The 24,210-nt window shown below is 41.9% G+C and overlaps 1 protein-coding gene across 3 annotated transcripts in view; it reads left to right on the top strand.

Moving 5' to 3' along the window:
• Positions 1-978: 978 nt before the first annotated feature.
• Positions 979-24,210, top strand: part of LOC149306934 (dixin-like) — a 56,768-nt gene continuing 33,536 nt past the window's right edge. For 2 of the 3 annotated variants that reach the window (XM_089538905.1, XM_089538904.1), the window contains exons 1-3: positions 7,816-7,953; positions 20,835-20,964; positions 22,451-22,576. In XM_089538905.1, coding sequence (XP_089395031.1) covers positions 7,894-7,953; positions 20,835-20,964; positions 22,451-22,576 — 316 coding nt within the window. In that variant the 5' untranslated portion in view covers positions 7,816-7,893. Of the gene's footprint in view, positions 1,193-2,275; positions 2,443-7,815; positions 7,954-20,834; positions 20,965-22,450; positions 22,577-24,210 lie in introns of those variants that run through there. The other variant, XM_089538906.1, reaches the window with a different exon arrangement.

Below are 24,210 nucleotides of genomic sequence, written 5' to 3'. Positions count from 1 at the left end.
TAAGGGCCATCCAATTCAACCCTATTCTGCCAAAACCCCCAAAAAACTATTTTTCACAGGCGGCTGAGATAGTCGCACCTTTGCTTTCTCTGGGATTTGTAGTGCCAGGGTTCCATGCCATGGAATTCTGGGATTTGAAGTTTTGCGACAGTACCAGAACTCTCTCCCAGATAAGGCTAAATAATAATACTGTGATAATGATGATGGTGATATTAATAATAATGACGATGATGCCACATTGTAAAAGGAATGTAGTTTGACACCGCTTTAACTGCTAGGTCTCCATGCTGTGGAATCCTGGGATTTGTAGTTTGCGGCGGTACCAGAGCTCTGAGAGAGAAGGCTAAATATCCAACAATAATACTGTAATAATAATAAATAATGCTGCCATGTTGTAAGATTAATGCAGTTTGACACTACTTTAACTGCCAGGGCTCCATGGCATGGAATCCTGGGTACTAGAGCCCCTCTAACAGAGAAGGCTAAATATCCAATAATAATACTATTTATTATTATATTATTTAATGTATATTATTTAAATTATATTATTATATTATTTAATATATATTATTTAAAGAATCTTTATTAAATCTTCAATTAATTAAAAAATAACAATAACAATAACAAAAACAACAAACCAGAAAAACATAGGAAGAAACAACACAAAAAGACTACAAAAAAGACAAAAGAAACAACACAAAAAGACAACAACAATAATAAAAATAACAATACAGCCAGATTGTAAGGTTAATGCAGTTTGACAGTGCTTTAACTTGCATGGCTAAATGCTATGGAATCCTGGGATTTGTAGTTTTGAGGTGGCTGCCAGAGAAGGCAAAAAATTCTACAAATCCCCTAATTCCATAGCATAGCATAGCATAGCATAGCATAGCATAGCATAGCATAGCATAGCATGGCATGGAGGCAGGGCCTTTTAAAACAGTGGCAAACTGGATTTATCTTGCAATGTGGATGCCTCAGAAATTTCCCTCAGGGCCAGCAGAGGGAGGTAAAGAGACTAGGCCGCAATGGCTGCCGTCTCCATGGCAACAGAGAATGCAAGGCTGCAGGCCTCACTGAAGAGCCTTTTGGGGTCCCTTTGCCTTTTGGAGAGAAAATGGGGGGCAGAGATTTGGGGGGCCAGGGAAGGGACCCTGAGGGCTGCTGCTGTGGCTGGGACTCCTCCTTGAAGGTGGGTTTCAGAGCCCCTCATAGCCTTCCCCATTCCTCTCTGTTATTTCCCTTCTTCCACCCTATGCTTTCTATGAACCCCAAAATGCAAAGGCAACCCCCAAAAGTAGCAGCAATGCATGCTTATTCCTCCTTTTCAACTATCTGGGGCTGGAAAAAAGGGAGGGAAGGAAGGAGAGAGTTGCTGCCAGCTGCTGCTGCTTTTGCAAAACAAACAAACCTAAAAAAAGGCAACATATAGAAAAGTTTTTACAAAGTAAATGCAACTTGGGAGTTGTTGCCTTTTTGGGGTGTGTGTGTGTGTGTGGAAATGCATGCTTTTTTTTGGGGGGGTACAGGGGTTCTGTGAGGAGGAGAGGGGAACTGTGCAATTTAAGTGTGTTTCCAGCATTTCTCATCCTTGCAAAAGTTATTTTTATTTTTCTTGTCTAGTAGATTTTTTCTGGGCTGCACTCCCAAGGGAAAAGCTTTGCAAGCCACCAACAGGTTTTAAAATTATACACACACACACACACACACACAATGCATCACCTTCTAATTTTTTCAATATATATATATGTGTGTGTGTGTGTGTGTGTGTGTGTGTGTGTATGTGTGTGGGGGTATTGGAAAAATTAGAAAGCAATGCATTTTGTGTGTGCATATATATATATATATATACACACACACACATATATATGCAAACACACACACAAAACGCATTGCCTTCTGTCTAATTTTTCTAATACCCATATATATATATATATATATATATATATATATATATATATATATATAAAATTTTCCAATACCCATTGTCTTCTTTCTAGAAAGAAGACAATGCATTTTGTGTTCATGCGTATGTATTTTTAAGGTGAGACCCAAGTTTGCCAGACCCTCTTATTGGACAAATTTGGCCAAGATTGTTCCTTCATTAAAAGACACACACCAACCTCCCCCCCCCCCAATAATTTTGTGCTCTTGTTAGCATTTTTGCTTAAAAGTAATTTTTGCTCAAAGGGTACTTTTAGTTGAGACTTTGTATGTATTTTAACAGTCTATATAATAATTCAACCAGCCCTTTTCTTCCCGTTGTTTCGTGCAGGTTGTGTGAAGAGGGGTCTCTTGTAAACACCGAAGATGGACTCCAGTTTGGTACTTTACTATTATTACTCCTTTCTGACAGCAGTATTTCGGTTCTCCTGACCCCGCTTTCAGAGGGCTGATATGGGGACCCCTGTGGAAGTGGCATCACAGCCAACTGAACCTTCGGTAAGCGTGCCAAGCATTCCTCTTGGCCACATTGGCAAGGAAATATGCAGGGATAGTTGTGTTGGCCGTTTAACAAATCCAGACAAAAATCCATCAGTGATATCTTTATTGGCCAACCGAAATGCACAAATATATTGTGCATTTCAGTTGGCCAATAAAGGTATCACATTGGCAAGGAGTTATGGCAACTGTAGTTCAAGAAACCCAATAGCTTCCAGACTCTGTTCTTGACTGGAGAGAGGAAAGGAAGATCCCCCAAAAGTTCAAAGCACACAGATGATGCTTCCTTCACCAAAACAACTATAGTTATTCTGGTCTCTCTTCATCTTCTCTCTTTGATTTCCTTGCAAGAAGACAATTTATAATATTTAACATATTCATATCCTGCATCAGGTTTCACGAAGTTCTCACAGCAGCCTAGAATAACAAAATGCTTATCGAAAGTCTCTCAAAAACTAACGTTCTGACACCCCAAATAATCCCCCCAAAGCACTTAAAGCAGAGCAAGCGTGTAGTTGCATTATCATATAGATATCGCATAGGGATTGCAAGAACTGCAGTTGAGGGTTTCACAACAGAGAGTGCCATGGCACCTTGAAAATAAACATGTTTATTATAGCATGAGCTATTATGGATTGTAGTCCAGAAAATTGGGACTTGGCCACCAGATGTCATCCTCATCAACCAGTTGGGCTTTTAATGTTACAGGTGGCCACCAGACTGTGCAAAACCGCTCACATTAAATTCTTACTTGGTCTTCATTTGCATTCACTTCTGGCTGTTTTATGCAGCAGCTTGTATAATGCAGATTGTTGCGGGACTAGTTTCAGTGGAACATTTGCAGTCTTGCCTAGTTGTGTTTGGCCCATAGTTGGTGGAAGAGGGATTTCTCATTTGGGTTGTGCCAGGTGCCTGCAGAAGGAGATGCTGTCCTTCCATTGCGTTTTGAAAGGCTGAAGTCTGCAATACAACTAGGGATGGTGAGAATTGGTGCTGCGATTGCCCCCTCCCCTTTTAAAGGAAAGCATTTACAATTCCCAGCGCGTCTCCCTTCTGCAGCTTTATCCTGCAAATCCCTGACCTAGAAGTAATGTTACATCTGGGTACGTTCTGAGCAACAGCAAGGCCACATTTTATTTATTTATCCATTGCATACTCGATTGGTAAGATCCTTCAGGCGTTCAAAAGAGAGGGAAAGGGCTGTACAAAAAAATATGTGTAAATAGGTTTACTTCTCTATAATATCTGGGGGAGAAAGAGACTTCAGACATAAAAAAAACTGTCATGGTGGCTTTTTATTTCAAAGTGCCTGAAAACTATTGTGTTTCAGTTCTAATTTATATTTGCAGTGTTTTGTTAGCTTAACAGAGGGTCAGATTGATAGCACCGTCTCAGTCCAAAGACAAGGATCTGGTTTATATAGTGTACACAGTGTACTTGCTTTCTCTTATGCGATGGCCTGAGCCTAGCAGTGTGCAATGCTTGTCTCCACTCTTGTCTCTGTTTTTGTAGGCACTTTCCAAGCAACGCTACCATATGGGGCCCCATGATAGAAATGGGGATTAGTGCTTTAGATGAGTTTTATTACCCCTCCCTTTCCAGTTCCACTTCTGTTGACAGAAGATCTGCCTCCCAGACCAGCCAGAGAGAAGTCTCTCTCCTGTGAGCTCATTTATTATGACTTCTAGAGCCGAATGAAAGGTGGCATTGTCTGCTGTGACTTAGCAGTGGAATAAGCTCTCCAAAGCAGCTGGCAGCATCCGCTGCTTTGGTCAGGCGAAGTATTTTCTTGCTTCTGCTTTGTGGGATGGCAGCACTGTTGGGGTGCATCCCTGCCAGGGGTAGCTTCAGGGGCTCAGTGTACTGTTCAAATGCATGTGATCCCTGGGGTTCACAAAGGCAAAGCGCCATGTGGCTAAGGAGAACTGTTGCAGATCAACAAATGCATATGTGTTTATCTCAAAGAGAGAGCTGTATTAGTCTAAGTACAAGAAGAGGGCAGAAAAAAGGGGCGTTTGTGATATCTTTAAGACTAATCAGTTTGTTTCAGCATAGGTTTTCATGGACCTCTGAAGAAGTGAGCTATAGTCCATGAAAGCTTATACCGAAGTGAATTGGGTAGCCTTAGCAATGCTACAAGATTCCTTTCCCTCCACTTTTTATACTCTCTGTGTGTGTTTATTTGCAAGCAACATATTAGTGATAGGATACTGCTTACACATTGTGTGTGAACATCCTAGATTCAGGCTCCAACACCTCTGGTTTTAAACAGACCTCAAGTTGCAGGGACTTTCTTCTTGAGACCTTGGGGCAGCACTGCCAGCCAGAGTAGAGGACCCAGTGGTCCAGTTCAGTATCATATATGGCAGTTTCAGGTGACCATCCATTCCCCATATTATTACTCATAAGATGTAGAACTTCTGCTGCTAGGGGTCTGCACATCTGTCAGTAGAATCACATTTTCCTTGGGGACAATGCAGCCACACTAATCCTGGAGGAACAGTGGTGCAAAACGTGTGCAAATAGCTGAACATCTAACATGAGGAATGGCTTCCGTAGACAAGACTTTCTGGACTTCTTTGGAACTTCCACGCGCCTTTCCATATATGAATCTTCCTTCATAAATGTCCCAAAATCAGATATAGGAGGGCGAAGTCAGACTATTCCTTACAAAGTGTTTGCCTGAGAAAATCTCAGTGGAATAGTTGGGGCTTCCCTTTCATTTCCATAGCCATATAGGAATATGCCCTGGTATGTTGTGCTTCAAAATGTTCAAAGATAATAAATAGTGTCTTTCACGAGTGATTATACTTTTACATAAGAAAAATGGCTCGATCCCTAATTCTCATCTTCAGATTGCTGCTTGCCCAAAACTTGCTTCATTTTTAAGAGTATGGTTGGGCTCAGCTTTTCTGGTCTTGAAAAAGAGCCCCAATAGCTCATCCACAAAAGATGTTTGTTTGATAATGATAGTGGCTGCTCTGCTGCTTCTGTTTCATAATTTAAACTGTACACTGAAGGGATTAAATCCTGGATTCACCTCCTCCATCACTTAGCTATCAATATTATTCAGAAGGATTATCTCTGTCTTTGAAGGCTGGATGGTTTGTTCCTCTTTTTGATATAAGGCGGGGGCAGCTATTCCAAGAGCCTCTCCGTTCTAAAAATATCTGTCAGTGTATTGTACAATTTATGGGGAAATACACTTCAAATTAGTGAACAATTAATTTGGTTAAGAACCAGAGGCCTCTTAAGAGACAAGAGCCATCTCTTTACACAGATTATTCATTAGTGCCTTGCACTAATACATTAGATTTGGCTTCACTGTGTACACTTCCCCTCCCCTTTCTCATATTAAGGTTATTGGATGCTATATAAGGGGAGCTTCAGCATGCTGCCTTAATTCTCAGATATTGATTTTGTGGACATATGTACCAGGGATGAGAAAATAGGCCTTTTTGTCCTACATGCTCTGGCCTTTGGGGGTTTTATTTTCCCTAAGGGAGTAGCAGCCACCAAATGTCATATGATTATGAAAATTGTTTTCTGATTCCTGAATGGGTTCATGCTTATTACAGGACAGAAGTCCTCTGGGTGCACTGAGACAGCAGTTGTTTTTACCTTAAGTGTTTTACATATAACAATGTTGGGATCTGATGATTTTTTAAAAATCAAGCCCATAGAATATTCCCGGATTGAAAAGGCACACAGAAGTTATCCCCCCCCCCCCATCTCTCTCCATCATAAATATGTTTATACATAGAAAGAATGTGATGCAGAATCTCTGTATGTTTGACTTTTGGTTGTCTGCTGTAAATGCTGTTCTTCGTATTGTTCTTATGCACTATATCAGTTTGAATCCAAGGACCCTGTTTCATTGGGGTGGAGGATGTCAAGTGTCTAGATCCTGTGTAGGTCTTGTTTCTATTTCAATTAATTTCTTTAAATAAATCTTGATTATGGAAGATTGAGATTGCAATTATCATTTCAAATAAGTGGGTCAACCCTAAGCTGGAGGCATAGAAAGCATATTTTAGACTTTGATGTGTACACCCAGCGTAGGCCTTTCTGTGTTTTTGTACACTGGATTTTATCCTGTTTCTCAGATTGGACTGTAGACCTGTGTTCCTTTGTCTAAGAGTGTGACCCATTGCATTCAGTGGGTCTTTCCACAAGTAACTGTGCATAGGATGGGACTGAAAGCCTGAGAAATGCTTAATTTGAAGTAGATGGTTTTGTTGAAGAAAGTATGGCCAAGTTCATGTTGAAAAACTATTAGTGAGCAACTTAAAAAAGCCCTGGGATGGAATTGTTCCCAAGCTATTCTTGCATAACTCCACATCTGGTTTTGTCAACCAAAGCAGTGCGAAGAATCCCTGTCCTGTTTTGTTCAGTGAAAAGGAAGGAGGTGGGGATGAAGTCATTTCTTTAGCAAAATAAACATTTGCACCATCACATATTTGTGCAGCCTCTCACTTAAGTATTACAAGGAATATGTCCTGACTTCATATGGTCCCTCTCTATGAGTTTTCTGATTTTTAAGACATATTCTTCACTGTACAGACTTCCTGGTTTATTTGGATGAAAACTGCATAGAAGTCGCTAATGCTAGCCATCCGGCCTCCCAATTCCTTTATCACTAAATCTTTTTAATTGGAATACACACAACCGAGCAAATGCCAAAACAAAACTTTGCCTAAATCCAGCCAGTCTGTTATGAGGAAAGGAAAGGTAGGCGATTGAGTCTCTTCTGACCTTGTCTTCCCCCAAACTAAACCAGCCACAGATGCTGGTGAAACATCAGGAATAAACTCTTCCAGAACACGGCCACATAGCCTGAAAAACCCACAAAAAACTAGGGATGCCAGCCGTGAAAGCCTTTGACTTCACAATAATACTCAGGTTTGCTGCATCTGAACTGGTTTTGGCTTCTTTCTTTTTGCAAAGTTGGTCCATGCAGTTTTGAAGTTGCTGGCAATGTTCCTTCCTCTGCTGCATTCCCTTCTTAACTGAGTCCAGCTTGACTCCCACCGCCGCCATGCAACCCCCAACCTTTCTCTCTAATGGCTCAGAGTCTGGTGTGTATCAGATGGAGGGGCCAGCCTCTGGAAATAGGTTTCAGATGTTTTCCCTGACCGGTTCCCGGGCCTGCATCGGATAAACTGTAAGTGTTTCTATAGGAACAGAGGAGTGCGACATCTCGCCTGCTGCTGCTGCTCCCCAGTGGCTCCCTCCTGAGCATGCCCAGAACGACTCTCGACTTTGGCTCAAGTATCCTGTTTGCAGTTACAGGCTGCACATATGGGACTATGAATGAAGTCCCCCATGAGCTGCAAGTCTTTGTCTTCAGGAAGAAGAGAAGGAGGCAAAAAAGAAGGAGGAGGAGGAAGAGATTGGAAATTTCCCTTTCTATGCTCCAAGAACTCAGCCCTTTGGGTGGCCTTCTGAAGAATGCTTGCCTGTTTGGCCCGGGGAAATTTATTGGATATTCTGCACGAGGGCTTCACCGAAGTAAGTGAAATGTTCTTTTCCTCTGCTTCACATCTCTCTCTCTCTCAAAGTTAACATTCTCTGTGGCTGAAATAGGGAAGAGAGTCCACCCTCCGAATGAGAGGAACAGATGTCTGCAGGAGTGGAGCCGAAGCACTAAGCAGCCTCACTGATGCTTTGCGGAGGATTGCTCTGGTTTGGGAGAGTTTGTACAAGTGATTCCCAGCTAGCTGTTTCATACAGCAAGTTGCAGCCCCAACCTTTGCTGTCCAATCCACCAGTAACTAAAGTGAAGCAACGGTATGCTGCAGGTTCTCTCTCCTGTTGATTCGTGTCTGGATTGCTCTGTAAAATCTGCATTACGGACATACAGGGACCTTGAGAAGGGTACTCTTTCATCATTTGGGACATCGATATCAACACACTGAATTAATTTGAGCAATTCTTTCAGCTGCTGCAGGCGCATGGAGGGAAACTAGGTAGAGGAGGAGATTCCTAACAGAGTCTGCATTGGCCAGGTGCCTTTGAGGGACAGAAGAGGGGAGGGAGCATCTTCTAGACAACCTTCCAAGCAGTAGTTTGCTCTGCTTGCTACTTGCATTTTGCCAGGGATTGCCTTTGGTAGTTATGAGTTAAGGTTTCCTTTCTGTGTTAAGCTGAACTGGCAGGAGACCATCTTATATTTACATTGAACCATCAGGATTAGTCTTGTTTCCCTCTTCACCTTATGGGAGTTGTGTTGCTACATTGCTAATTTAACCTTGCATCTTGTTTTGGCATTTTGGGACTCAGCTTCTCTTGGATGCATTAGGTCCCCTTTCTTAATTGCAGACACAGATTCCTTTCTAACACAGTCAGCCAAAGGGAGACAGGGAATTGTAGAACCGCACCCTCAAGCTTTAAGGACTCAAATCACTGAACCTTCCTGCTGCAGGATGCTTGTACAAAGTGATCCTACCTCAAGATGTAGTCCTGTTATATGGTATCAGTGTGTCCTCAATGGCTAATAAAATCAGAGCAATTGCGTATATGAGAACAAATAATTCTGCAGTGTGGTTTGTGTGATCCACATTGCTAACATAATTTTTAGATAAATCCTTTGAATTTTCCTGCTTATATTTCAGTATTGAGGTTGAAACTTTCTCATAAAGTATTTGGTTGCCCACTTCCTGATTACTGCTGATTTTATGCTATCTGGATGATTTTGGGAGCTGTAGTCCAAAAGAGGAACTTTTCCAAGGTCTTGCCATGAGTGTATGTCGAGTTATACCATTACATTTTTGTTCACACATATTTTAACAGTATTTAAGATATAAATACTATATTTATGTATATAACACACACACACACACACGTATATAATAAATATATATAATACATATAATATATAAGTATTTAAGACATAAATACTATATAATAAGCCAGTGTGGTATAGTATTTTCAGTGTTGGACTATCTGCCCTACAAGTAGAATGCAAATATATAGCTGTATTAGTCTGTAGAATCAATAAGTAGAGAGATCTAGTAGTAGTTTTGAGACTAACTGAAAGAAAGAAGTTGACAGCATGAGCTTTCGTAGATTAAAGTCTACTTCCTCAGATGCATTTGGTGGAGTGGAAAGCCAGGACATCAAAGAAAGTAGACTTAAGTCTATGAAAGCTCATACTGCCAACTTCTTTCTTTCAGTTAGTCTCAACGATGCTGCTAGATCTCTCTACAAGAGTAGGCTTCAAATCTCTGGCCGGTCACAGAAACCCATTGGGTGGCGTTGGGCAAATCACACTCTCTCAACCTCAGAGGAAGATAAGGGCAAACCCACCTCTGAACAAATCTTGCCAAGAAAAAAACCCATTATAGATTTGCCTTAGAGTCACCATAAGTCAGAAATGACTTGAAGGCACACAGCAACATGTCTAAGATGCCTCTGAAGAAGGATCTGTCTAAAAAGAAATCATTGTGTCCAGTAGAACTTTTCCAGTGCGCCCAGAGAAATCCTCCTTTTTCACTTCCTATGACTGATTGCTTTCCATTCGTACTTTTTTCCCCTTTGATATGGTGGTCATTCTGTTTTCCATTGTATCTCCTTAATTCTTGAGCTTACCTAGCTTGGCAATGGTTGCAGTTGCAGGTGTGTGTGCTATTCATGTGTAGGCACATCATGGCATCAGGTGAATATAGGATGTCTGTTGGAAGAGAGAACTTTTCAAAAGTGTGCAAGTCTTTAAAAGGATTGTCTGGACCAAGCATGGGGAAGTGCCTGTGCACTAAGGCTGGGGTTGGAAAAGTTTCATGAGCAGAAAGATTATAACTCATGGCATATTTTAATTGTACCCAACTAGCAAATTTCAAATGTCTTCTCAGGCATGACAGATACCTCATAGAAGCTGATGTACCTGCTGTATGAAGCCTGGGAAATCTAGTAATTGTGGTCCTCAGACATAAATCACTGAGGTCAGACCTTAAATAATCTTGTTAGTAAGGACCTAGATAGAGTGCAAAACAATGTGTTTAATCAACAGTGAGTTCAATCAGTGAAGAGCTTCACATTCCTTTGGTTACAAACATTTCTTCATCTTGATTCCTTTTCGCAGTTTTTGTCCCTGTATTTTAATATAGTTATACAACTTTGAAGACTAAAAAATTAGTAATGATATAGAGCCAGCATGGCATACTGGTTTGAGCACTGGACTATGATTCTGGAGACCAGGGTTCGAATCCTTGTTTGGCCATGAAACCCACTGGGTGACCTTGGGCAAGTCACAGTCTCTCAGCCTCAGAGGACAGTAGTGGCAAACCCACTCTGATAAATAGAAAACCCCATGGGGTCGCCTTAGGGTTGTTGCAAGTCAGAAACAACTTGAATGCCCACAGTAGTCATTAACAACATAGCAATTCAGAAGAAGATGCCCCATTATTCACGAAGGTTCATAGGAACGCCTATGTTTTTGTGTGCACATATACAGAGGAACATCAAACTCTGAAGTAATCCCCATCTTGCCTCCACATTTCATTCAATCCAGAATAATGCCTTTGCTTTCAGGAGGACTTGGCAGTGGACCTCTCTTGCATTGTCACAGCCAGTCTGTGGCTGGCACTTGGGAATCTGGATTTGTCAGATAGGGATGGATGGATCCCCTTTGTTTCTGCCCATCTTTCCTGGCATCATTTGGGGCCTATGGGCTACCAGCCCAATCTCATTAAAACCCACAAAAAGAGACACAAGAGTGAAAGAGGTCCTTACTGTTTCATAGGAGGAAGCTCTGCGCGGGACCTCTCAGAAAATACACACACACACACACACACACACACGCCGTAGGTTAAACATGCATTAAAAGATTGGGTTGAACATTTACAATCTTTCTTGCTGTGGTGCCCAAAGATGGTGGGCAGAGTAAGCTTGCTGTTTTTCCTTGTTTGCACAGACCCCCATCCAAAGGACAGAGCTCAGAGAAGGAGTGCAACGTGTGTGTGTGTGTGTGTGTGTGTGTGTGTATGTTTGTGGACTTAAAATAAATAGTGATTTTTTTATTTGCTATTTTTCCACTTTCCTGTGCCCCAGTGAATGTAGAGGGTCCACTGTACAAAGATCTTACAGGATTACATAGATCTGTTCAATGCTTTATTTGTAAGTGGATGATATTCAGCAGTTAGGATGCTTTCCTGCTCTTTCTAAAGGCTGCCCATACTGCTTTATGGCAATTTAATCATTCAGAATTCAGCAAAGAGCTGCTGTAAACGGTTGCAAAAGGAGAGCAGAGGGAGACACACATACAGCAAAATCTTGGCCAGGTTCAGTATTTGTGGTTTTGCTGGGAAATTATAGCTCCCAAAAACAAAACAAAAGAAACTGTAGAGAAAATTAATTGAATGGAGCGTAGTATGTACTATAGGGCATGAGTTTGCTATTCTGGTTGTCCTGAGGCTTTCTATAATAATGTGCCAGCTTTTGGTCTCAACATACTTTTACCATGCTAGAACTTGGTTGCTTCTCATTCTTCCTTTCTGTGTGGTTTGAAAGATTCCCCCTGATATCAAGTGTGCTTGCCCATCTGTTCACAAAGTACCAAGCAGATGTTTCATCAGCCATTAGAAAAATACAGCTGGGGTTTAGTATAGCCTGATTTCTGGAGAAGAGGTTTGGGGCTTTCATCTTTGTTTAGAGTTTGGTTGTGACACTGAGCAGTGTGTGAATGGAATATAGAACTGCGACTTGGAAATCTAGGGTTCAAATCTCTTTTCAGCCTTGGATCTCCTTGGGCAACCTTGAGCCAGTCATCATCTTATCTGTCTTGCAGGAACATTATGTTTACCAGTTTGAGCTTCTTAGAGAAAGACGTGGATGGAAATGTAATATAACTATGACCCTTCCACTCACTTCATAGGCAGTCAGCTCTCTGAGAAGGAAGACAGCTACATTTTTGAGTTGCTGGTTCCATTTGTCATGAGCCTGTGAGTTGGTCAGACATGGAAAGAAGGCTGGGGGGAATATTTCCTTCCTCAAAGCATCAGATGACAGAGATGTGATTTAATAGGCATTCAAATGGCCCTTTGATTTCGTTGATATGATGGAACTGGATGAAAGAAGCGCTTGCTTCAGGGCAGAGGGAATAAACAGTCAGAGGAACCTAGCTGTGAAGGGCAAAGTTTGTTCTTTGTGAACTTGGAGGCAAGAAAATGGAAATATTCTTTTCTGCCTCAAAAAAAAATGAAATTGATGAAAGATGAAGATAACAAATCAAAAAGTCTGCAGGTAGAGCAGTGCTGATTCCACGATTCCTTCCTTCCTTCCCTCCCTCCCTCCCTCCCTCCAGTCTTCCTTCCTTTTGGTAATTTTTACCTTGTTCAGCCACCAAGATTATTTTATCTTGGTGGTAGAATAAGACTCATATAGTTAGACAGGTGCTTGTTGCAAAGGGATGAAGTTAGAAGGTCTGTGCAAACCTGTTTTTTTGCTCACACATGGAGAGGATTTCCAGCAATCTTGTTTGGGAAGGATGGGTGGGAAGACAAAGCTCTTTTAGCACAGTCTTGCACTTTGGTATTCATCTGGTTTTCTAAAGCGTAGAAGGCAGTGGTTCCCAACCTTCCTAATGCCGCGACGCTTTAATACAGTTCCTCATGTTGTGGTGACCCGAACCCATGCAATTACTTTCATTGCTACTTCATAACTGTAATTAAATAGGTGTTTTCTAATGGCGACCCCCATGAAAGGGTCCCGACCCACAGGTTGGGAACCACTGGTATAAGGTAAGTAATACGTTGGGCTCTATGCAACAAGATTGTTCATGTTATTCCTTACAGATTTGGAGTGATTAAGATAAAAATTAGATGGCTGTACTTCCATCAAACCCATACATGGCTGCCTCTCCTTTGGAAATAGACTAAAAATCAGGTCGAAAACGTTCCAGCTATTTTTAAACTTGCAAGAAACCTGTTGCTAGGCACTGCTGAGCTGAAAGGTGGTCAGGCAGCAGCAGTACAGGAAATGGGAATCATCAGAATCTATGGAGAAAGGCTGAGATGGATTAGTTGCTCATCATTAGTATCCCTCACTTTTGAGTCTTGCTGCAGCAGCCATTCTTCAAAGCAGGGAAGGACAGAACGAACTGAAATCAAACAGAGTGAGAATGCTGATCTGGATGCATCCAATATATTTAACATCACTTTCATAGCAAAACCGTATAGGAAAGCTTCTGTTACTTCTAGGTTGTGGCTAGGTCTGTGGACCTATTCTGAGAAACAGTAGTAAAAATAATGCCATTTAGACAGTTCTTTCCACAGATGCTCAGAGGGTTTTATGTGCATTATCTCATTCATCTGTATAACAGCCCAATGTTATAACCTTCACAATGACTCCAAAAGTATTACTAGTTTAAACAATAATATACCTTGTGATGCACTATGGAAAGACAGGTAAACTCTTAGTATGCTTTGTTTTGTTTTTGAAAAAGAGCCAGAAATGTATATATTGTATTTCCCATTTTTGCCGTCTTCATAAAAGGCTCTCAGAGATGGGACAAGACTGATAGGGACTGGCTTCCTTTCCCTTCCTCCTCATCCCCGATAAAAGCCAAACAGATTCACGGAGAAAGAATGGAGAAATTAATTCCTCTACCTTTAGCCCCTTCTCACCTGCTTGAATGCAGGTCTACGTCTTCACTTGCATGGAATTCCTGTTGTGTAAAGTTGTTAAATACAAGACCACAGCATTAGGGCCTTCATCTCACAGGGCAAAGTGTTAATACTGAAATACAGAGGCACAATTTAACATGGTGGTAGGAATCGTGGGTTCTTCCCCTCACCCAGTGATGTTGGGTTGTAATTCCCAGCTCTTCTTTCTCTGGCGATGCTGGGATTTGTGTTCAAGCATCATTTGGAGGGTGGCATGATAGCAGTCCCAGTTTAACATTATGGGAACAAGCCTCATTAGTGCATTCAGCAAGTTTGCAATTGCAGGTTCAAGCACTTGACATTGATAGATGAGACGAGCAAAGAACATTGGGGAGAAAAACAGAAAACAAAGCACCAAATTAGAAGCCATTCCCCCCCTCTAGGATTCCATTTATATATATGTAGAGCCAGCATGGTGTAGTGGATCGAGCGTTGGACTATGACTCCGGAGACCTGGGTTTGAATCTTGGCTCAGCCATGTAAACCCACTGGCGATTTTGGGCAAGTCACACTCTCTCAGTCTCACAGGATTGCATTGGCAAACTCACTCTGAAGAAACATGCCAAGAAAACCCCATGCATTAGGGTCATCATATTGGAAATGACTTGCAGGCACACAACAACAACAACAACAGGAGACCTCCCTCCCCTGGCTTTGAAAAACAACAAAAATCCAAAGCCTTCAAACTCTCTGGCTCAGAGATTACTGAGATCATCCAATTAAGAGAATGTTTGGGAGGTTAGAAATCATGCAAGATCTCAGCCATATTATGCCCCAGTGGTTTGAACGTTGGACTAGGACACTGGGAGACCAAGGTTTAAATCCTGATTCGGCCATGGACACCCACTGGGTGATCTTTGCAAGTCACACTCTCTCAGCCTCAAAGGATGGCAATGGCAAACCTCCTCTGAAGAAAACTTGCCAAGAAAATCCTATGATAGGTTCGCCTTAGAGTCGCCATGAGTCAGAAACGAGTTTTAGGCACACAACAATAACAGCAATAGAATCAACAGAAATGAAAATACTGTACTTCCCTTGGTAGCTGGAAATTGGTATAAAACCACTAATACTGTGCTATGTATACCACTGGTTGAGAACCACTGCTTTGTGGGAGTAAGAGAAGCACCTGTAGTTAGAGAAATAGAATAACAGAAACAGAATAATAAGGCTTTATTATAATGGCAAGACCTTTGTATCTTAATTTTGTATTACTGTATTCTCAGTCAGCTGGTGCTGAATCAGGACTGGTGTCATGTAGTGGCATAGGGTATAATCGCTCACTCTTCCCTTCTTTAACTCTCAGGATCTTTGTCTGGGAGTCATCTTCATTTTTCCCCGGTGAATTATTTTGCACCATTATGAAATGGAAGCAGTGACCGATCGCAGCATGTGTGTCTACAGTCAACAGTGGAGAAAAAAACATGGGGGAAAATCCCAATGGTTCAGACATACCCTAAGTCTGGCCTCCTGTTTCAAGTAGATATTAAAAATAAATGCAGGCCTACTGTACAGTTGCAATAAATGAAGTCTCAGACCCCGTTTTTCTGGCTAGATTTTCTGAAGAATCACCCATTGTAGTTCAGTAATCCAAGGAGCAATAGGAGATCTCACATTCCTTTCTTCCCAAAATGTTATATGTGGATCCTGATTTTAACCCTAATAATACAGCTGGCGATATCAGCGAGAAATACTGGCTTGCACCTGAAAAGAGCAGCTACTTTCCCATCTGTAGAGCTAAGGTAAAGTAGACCCTCTTTTGGAACACAAAGCCGTGTTAATGTAAATAGGATTACATCTAACCCCTTGGCAATCTCAGCAGCCCGTGCCCTGTATAGTAACTCCTGCACCAAGAATGATACCGAGAGAAATTTGGATTTTGGTTTGGGGCTTGCATTCTTTCCCCAGATTGATCCGCGGTCAAAGCTCAAGAGTGATCAGGGCTATTAACGGCAGCAGATAATGAAGTAAAACCCCGGAAGAGCAAGGAGATGGCAGGTCAGGGAAAGCAGAGAACCTGTAGCTCTTCAGCGTTTGTAACATCGCCCTCCTGGATATGCTTGTGAGTCTGACAACGTCTGAAACAGGCGAAGGGACAACTTCAGGGAATTGTAAAACTTTGCTGTTTGGAAATGTCCATCAAGAGCAAGAGAAGGACCAACGTAATGGGTCTAAAGGAAGATCTGTGCTCGGTCAGAAGGACAAAGGTGGATGGAGTAAGCAGCTAAGTATTTTAACACACCATGGATAGCTAAATGTTGAAACAAGCCAAGTGGCAATGCTGTTGTCTCTGCAGTTCCACCATCATTTTTATGCTTTATTTTGCTGTTAATGTTATTGTTCAATATTTATTTAATGCCAATCTTTGTTTTGGGTGATTTACAAAACCAGGAGGCTGCCCCTTGCTGAGAAGGGCTTTTAATGCACATTAAATTAATAGGACTGTGAGAGGACAGAGGTAAATAGGGGCCTGAGGGTCTGAGGCTAGTGGCAGTGGAGGTGCTGGAGATGCCATTTTAGTAAGGATTCAAAGACATAACCTGGTTGGTCTGGAAAATCAGTGTGCAAAAGGATGCCTATGCATAAATGCTACAAGATCCCTTTGCATAAGGGATCCCTTTGCATAAGTGCTACAAGATCCCTTTGCATAAGTACAGGATAGGTCTTTTTGATCTTCAGACAGAGGAAAGACAAGGCAGAGTGTACCAAAAAGAGCAGAAGAGTCCAAAGGCAGAGTATCTGTCTTCAGGGTGCAAATACTAGAAAGGAATGACAGGATAAGGATGAATAGAGGAAAGAGACAAATGACATGTGTTGCAATTTTTTTCTGCTATCAACTACAGTTTTATCTGTATTGTGCCACACCATTCTGTACTTCCTTAGCTTCTTAGGTTGTGGTGCAGACGGCACATGGTATAAGGATCATGGGGATCACCACATGCTTGTGTAATGGGATGCCTCAGTTGAGTACAGTCGGTCCTCCTTATCCACTGATTTTTTTATTCATGGATTGAAGCATCCACGGCTTGAAAATATTCCAAAAAGTATACATTCCAAATAGCAAACCTTGATTTTCCATTTTATGTAAGGGACTCCATCTTGCTATGCCATAACATTTAATGGGACTTGAGCATCCATGGATTTTGTTATCCATGGGGGATACTGGAACCAAACCCCAGCGGATACCAAGGATTCACTGTACTGTCCTACAGAGGTAGTTGGTGTAGGTGCTTACCATGGAGTGGAACAAAAAAGGCTGAAGCTCCTCAGTAAATGAATAGTACAATGGAGCATAGGAAGCCGGCTTTTTGTGGATGCGCTCTTAAAACAGTTGACTACATAGAGTCACAGTATTGGCCTAAGGAATCTGCTGGGTCCTGATAACCAGCTGTGCAAGTAAGATCTTCTGGGGATTTTCTATTTCCCCAAATGAAAAGAGCAGCGGGTAAATTTTCAGACATTAAAGATGAAAGCTACTAATTAGTCCTGCCTTGAAATCTTCTCCAGGGAGAGAAAAATGATGAGAATGGAAACTTGTGCACTGACGCTGCCTTCCTTGCTCATTGCCTGCAGTTGTTTCCAGACCTCATATAATGTAACTTGTCGTGGCTAATAATCCCCAGTTGAGTAATATTGGTGTCCTTTTTCTTTTTTCTCTCCCCCTCCCCTCTCCTTTTATCTTTCTCAGTTTGCTCTGATCTCCATGCAGGGCCAAAACAGCATGGAACTTCTGGTCACAGTTTACCATACAAAGGAAACTTTTAATTAGAAGATTCTGAGGATGTAGGCAAATTACAAATACTGTTATAAAAATGAATAATGTGCAGAAGAGACCGACATTCACCTGGCTGTACTCTATATTAAAAGACACAACTAGGATTTCCCTTGCTGGCAGACACATGTATCATGCTGCTTAAGGTTCTTCCACAACAAATAGAAATAGTATATTTTGTGTAGATACAAGCATCCCAATTAATTCAGAAAGTGGAATATGAGAAATTTCCTGTCTTTTACTGGTGGCTTGAGACATGGAAATTGCCTCTTGAGCAGTTAGCTGAAATTAAGCCAAGCCACGCATGCAATATGGGAAGAATGTGGGAGTTCCCTCTTTTCATGCTTGAATCACGCTTGGACTGAGAAAAATATGATTTCCTATGAGATGCAGGAAGAATTCTTCCAGGATGCAAGGTGCAGTTAGTAATATGGATAATTTAAATAAAGCGACAATCTAACCTTGCATTCTGCTACTGGACTGGGGACTCCTGTGTAGAAAATGTTGCTGTTATGTGTTGTTGGGTGCTTTCAAGTAATTTCCAACTTAAGGCAAATCTGTCATGGGGTTTTCTTGGCAAGATTTATTCAGAGGAAGATTTGATGCCTTCCCCTGAGGCTGAAAGCATATGACTTGCCCAAGATCACCCAGCGGATTTCATGGCCGAGCTGAGAATCGAACTCTGGTCTCCAGAGTCTTAGTCCAGCACTCAAACCACTCTTCTGGTCAGTTCTGACACATGGGCCTTCTAGGGTCTTCTTGGTAAGGTTTACTCAAAGGAGGTTTTCCATTGCCTTCCTCTTAGGCTGAGATTGTGTGACTTACTCAACATCACTCAGTGGGCCAGTGGGTTTCCATGGCTGAATAGGGCATTGAACCCTTGTCTTCTGGAGCCCTAGCTTAACACTTAAAACCATTATACCACACTGTTTCAGTGCTGTGTTAATATATTCACAGTTTAATTGGGATGAACAAGGCAGTATATAAAGAACTAGCAAACTACTTTTCATTTTGAACATTCAGGTAGGTATCTTGAGGGTTGCCTAGGGCCTTACAGTTTGCTAATTTCTATGTATTTGATGCCATTCTTCAGTTGTTACACTGCTCTGTCCCTATATCTGTTGCCTCTCAGCTGTCAGGAATGAGGATTTCCCCCTCCTTCTCTAGGAATCAGAATTTCTGCGGAGTCTTGCAAGAATATAACAAATGCTGAGATTTTTTAAAGCTTCAAAGTGCTGCAGGAAAATCTTATATACTGAGGGAGAGAGATTACCCAAACTGCTAATTAAAAGTCAAGATTTTGCAACAACTGCAGCAGCAAGAGAGGAGGTCATCTCCCTCCGAAAGGGAAATTTGCAAAAGATATGAATGAAATAACACCATTGAAGATATAGAGCTGACTGCTTGCTTGGGTTTTGTTTTGTTTTTAAAAAAGAAAGAAATCAGGACATATTCCTTGAGATATTAAAGGAAAGAGCCAGCAAATGAGTACAGTATAGATCAAATACGAATCTGCTGAGAAGTCCCAAGGTTGAAGTCAATGGGCTGAACATTGGAAGGTGTCGTACAATCATAACCATGTTTATTTGGAATAGGTCACATTCAGGAGCCAGGCTTCGTCAGACTTAGAGCAGATAGACTGAAACCAGTGGACCATAAGCTTATCTCAGACTCCTCGAAGTCAATGACACTGTGGTCATATCCATATCACTTTTGATGGATCTACTCAAAGTCTAACCAAACCTGGATGCAAGCCGTTGAATTTTAGTGGAATATAATCCCAAATAAGTGTGAGACCGGAACATTGTAAGCCACTTTGGATCCTGTTTTGGAAGAAAGGATAGCATATAAAAGGAGTAAGTAAATAATGTCCTGCGTCGAAGGAGTACAAATATAATGCCCGCTAAGAGTCTGAGGCAGAACTGTCCCTCATGGTCATCTCCCTGAGACAAACTGCACTACCTTGCAACCAGGCTGTTTTAAAGGCTGTTGTACTGAGAAGGTATCTATTGGTTTGCAATGGTCTTCGAATAAAGCTGTAATAAAGTGCCTTTGGTAATCCTCCAAGGCAGTAGGAAAGGTTCGGTCCTTTCCCTCCCAGACACTATAATGCAGCTTTGAACTGTCCTGTCTTGCTGGTTCTTTCCTCCTGATTTCTGTACAGTATTTTCTGTATTGTATGGGAACGTGGCCGCCTGTCTCTTCCCCATCGTTTTCTGCTGAGCAAGCAGCATCCAACAAACGCCAATGGCTGGGTACCTTTCTGAGGCCAAAGCTAATGTTGCGTTGCGACTGAAGTTGGATTTCTCTTGTCAGGATGATTACAAGTAGCGCTGTGATCAGAATATGACTTTGTGGTGGATGGGCTGTGCAGAAGAATGCACTGTGACTGACATTGCTGAGATGGTGGGGAATTGAGGCTTAAAACCTGCCACGTCGACAGAATAACGGGGAGTTTAGTGGAAAGAGAGGCATTACCGTAAAAGGAGTAAATGCGATTACGTTGCCTGAATGGTACAGGCTCTTGTCTGTCCCAGGGGAGTTCTGGACTCCAAAGGGAGCACCTTGCTGCTGTATTGAATAGTGGAAATGGTAAATTTTCAGGTTGGCATTAAATTACCAATATGCACATATATTTCTACGGTTGTTTTTAAAACAACGATTTGTAACACACCTCTTGACTTAAAATTCTCTAAGGCAAGATTTAACCAGACATTGGAAAAGCATTATCATCGTGATGGACGACATCAACTTCATTTAAACTGCAGTTTTTTCTCAGAATTGGGACTCAGGACAGCTTATAATTTAAAATATAGCTAAAACGCACACACACACACCTGCATGGAGGTCTTGGCTCTCTCCTGTGTTAAATTCCTATTTCACCTGTTGTTATTAAGCTAGCATATAAATCCAATGCTGCAAGCAGCTGATAATGGTATTGTGTTCTGATTCCTGTTTTACAGCAACAGTTGCAGGCGTACGTAGCCTGGGTGAATTCTCAGCTGAAGAAGAAGCCGGCGGTTAAGCCAGTGCAGGACCTGAGGCAGGATCTCCGAGATGGGGTCGTCCTGGCTTCTCTCATTGAGATTGTTGGTCAGTATAACGTGACTCTACCTAACCTAATATTTAGGTAGAATCTTTTTTTTTCCTTATAATTTGAATGCATCAGTCTGTGTTGCAGTGTCTTGAGCAGCAGAAATGAAGTCTGCTCCATCTTCTACGTGACATCCCTTCAGATATTAAAAGATGGCTATCTTGTCACCTTTCAGTCTTCTGTTCTCCAAGCGGAACATACCCCATTCCTTAAGTCGTTCTTCATGAGGTTTGATTTCCAGACCTTTGATCATCTTGGTCGCCCTTCTCTGGACATGATCCACCTTGTCAATATCCTTCTTGAACTGTGGTGCCCAGAACTGGGCACAGCATTTCCAGTGTGGTTTGGCCAAAATGGAATAGAGTGACACTACTGCTTCCTTGGATTGGACACTATGGTCCTGTTGATGAAGCCTAGGCCCTGCTTAGCTTCCAAGACTGAACAGGACCTGGGCCTTCAGGGTACTTAGGCAGCACACTTTTAAATAAATATGGATAGAGACAGTGTTTGTGGAGGGGGCTTTATATTTTGAAACCAAAAAGTTGTCTTCCATTGCTTTTCTGTTCCTAACAGACCTGGGGCCATTTAGAGTGAAATCCCATTATGTCTTTAGACAATTTTCCAGATATGACATGATTTTGGGGTGGGGGGGTGAGGGGGATTCCCATCTTCCTCTTCCTTGCCGGATTTTTGTCTCTCTTGTGCGAAGAATAGCCCCAAAGGCCTTGAAATTTTGCCCAAATTTTTGTACCTTCTTGATTGGCCTAAGAAAACCACAATATTGTTTATTGGAAGTTTCCTGATGCGTCAGATGTAGTGGGCTGTCTCCACAGAAGCTTATGCTAGAAATTTCTTCTTCCCAGGTAATTTCAAAAGTGCTGCTGGATTCCTTTACATCTTTTTAATGCTAAAACAGACTGATAGAGCTGTCTCTTTGAATTCTAATATGGTTAGTTACAACTGGCCAAATTCAAAAGTATTCCAACAGGGAGGACACAGGTTATCTAGTTCCCTTTTTAATTTTGGACACAACATTGCGGTATTGCTGTTATTATTTTGACACAGAGAGTCTTTCAACATTTTCTTCCAGATTTTCAAACTTGAATTCTTTCCCAGGCCAATATTTATTTCTAAGGAAGAAACGGTAGGGTTTGACATATGGGGGTGAAATAATACCATTCTTCTCAAAGCCTTCATAGTGCCATATGCCAGCTGGAGGACCTGGGCATCATCCATCAGCTACAAGGGGTAAGGAAAACCCCTTCCTTGCCAATTTTATTACAGGGTATATGCTTTGCCTAGTTATTCTTGTTTTTCCATGCCCTGAGAGGATGCTAAAATCATTGCTTGTATTCCCCTCAGTTTCCTAGGGGTAGCCACTGCTGAGGCTAACAACTATCCCTCTCTACCTGGAACTATTATAGCAGGTGTTTAATGTCACACAAGTCTGTTCTTCTTGATCATTATGTTGTCTCTCTTTCACAGCTGGAGAGAAACTGAGCGGAGTGCAGGTCAGTCCCACCAACCAGCAGGAAATGAAGGAGAATGTGGAGAAAGTGCTACAGTTCGTGGCATCGAAAAAAATCCGTATGCACCAGACATCGGCTAAAGGTGGGAAGGCTCTTTAGTCTTGTGTATGTGAATATGTGGAAATGAAATGTGCATTAATGCCAGTAGAAAGAAGCAGTCATCTTTCCTCTTTTTCTTGGCAGCATTTCCTCACTGAATACAGCTGTGAAGCATGTGGTAGAGAAATGATATAAAAGGCAAACCCAAAAGAGGGACATAGGGCAAACTTGTCCTTTAGGCATCAACTTAATCACAGTCTCAAGAGTAGAGGGAAATGTTCCCCCCCAGACTTTGTAGTTTCAACGTGCTCTCGGTGGAAATGCAGTTTAACATGCGGTATTGGGGTTGGGTGGCAAGAGACAGTAATGGCTTCATTTGGAAATGTGAAGCGCATGGCCATTTTTGCCCATTTTTTACTTGTGGAGAAGAACAGAACAGCCCTGCAGGTTATGGGCATCAGCTGAGCATTCCCTGTTGCATAAGGGGTGGGGAGAATAGTAACGTCTTTGTGCCAACCGCAGTGCACTTGAGAAGCCATACTGTTCCCTCACCTCCTCCTTCAGGGAGATGTTATCCAAGAATTCTTTATATATAAGTTGCATCAGGTCAATTTGGGCCTAAGATTTTCATGGAATCGTGGGAAATTGCAAAATAGTGTTAGTGGAATGTAAGGATGGGGAAGTGGGAATTGTACCAAGCACTTTGGTGCCTGTGATACTTGCACAGTAAGAAAACAATTGCAACTGCTACACTAGTGTAGTAACAAACTGCATTTTTCCACAAACAAAAAGAGGATGCTTTTTAAATACAACCAAAAAATATGCTGATAATAACAACAGATGCAAGATCTAGGACCCAAAGTTACTGAACTGAAGGAAGAAAGCTGAACCCTCTGCAACAAGTGAGTTGCTTTTCATGGTCTTTCCTCCCTTTGATAAAGCGAAGGTAGATGCTTGGAGCTGGGTGCCATCTGTATGCTGATGACACTTAGCTCTGCCCCTTCTTCTTGTCTGAATCATTTGGGGCTGTGAAGGGGCTGGAGCAGAGCCTGGATGGTGTAATGGCCTGGATCTCCCAATCAGCATGACCACTGGAGTTTAAAAAACAAACCAACCTTTCTTTGCATGTAAGGTAAATACGATTGTTGACTCATAGACGTAGTTGAGCCTGGATGGGGACTGTTAACAGAAAAGATAGCCTCATAGACATGGGCCACAGTCCCAGAAGCCTGAATCTGCATCATGCAGTTAAAATCCTGCTCTGTAGGTGGCAGTCACTTGTTTCATTTGTTTAGCTTTAGGGAGCGCTCAAGTTAGTACTTGGATAGGAGACTGCCAAGGAATCCCAGGTGCTGTAGGCTATAGCCTTTCAGAAGAAGGGAAACCACTGCTGAGGATTCCTTGCCTAAGACAATCCTATGAGAATCATGGGGTCACTTTAAGTTGACAGGCGAATTAAAGATGCAAAAACACAAACACATTTTCAGAAGTCCTAACTGATGCCACTGCATGTCACAAAGCACATGAGACTCTTTCCCCAATCTGGCATAGCAGGTCGAGATGGAGTGCCCTCAATCCCTTCTTTTACTCTGTAATTCAACTTATTATTTTTTTTTCTATCCTGGCATTACTATGATCCATGTTTTTCTGCCTTATTGTCTGCCGTGTCAGCAGGAA

This window comes from Sceloporus occidentalis, unplaced genomic scaffold (assembly GCF_023333645.1).
Source record: "Sceloporus occidentalis isolate IW3139 unplaced genomic scaffold, rSceOcc1.0.p SCAF_9, whole genome shotgun sequence".
In the NCBI taxonomy this organism is placed as follows: domain Eukaryota; kingdom Metazoa; phylum Chordata; class Lepidosauria; order Squamata; family Phrynosomatidae; genus Sceloporus; species Sceloporus occidentalis.
This window is presented reverse-complemented; position numbering and strand designations above follow the sequence as displayed.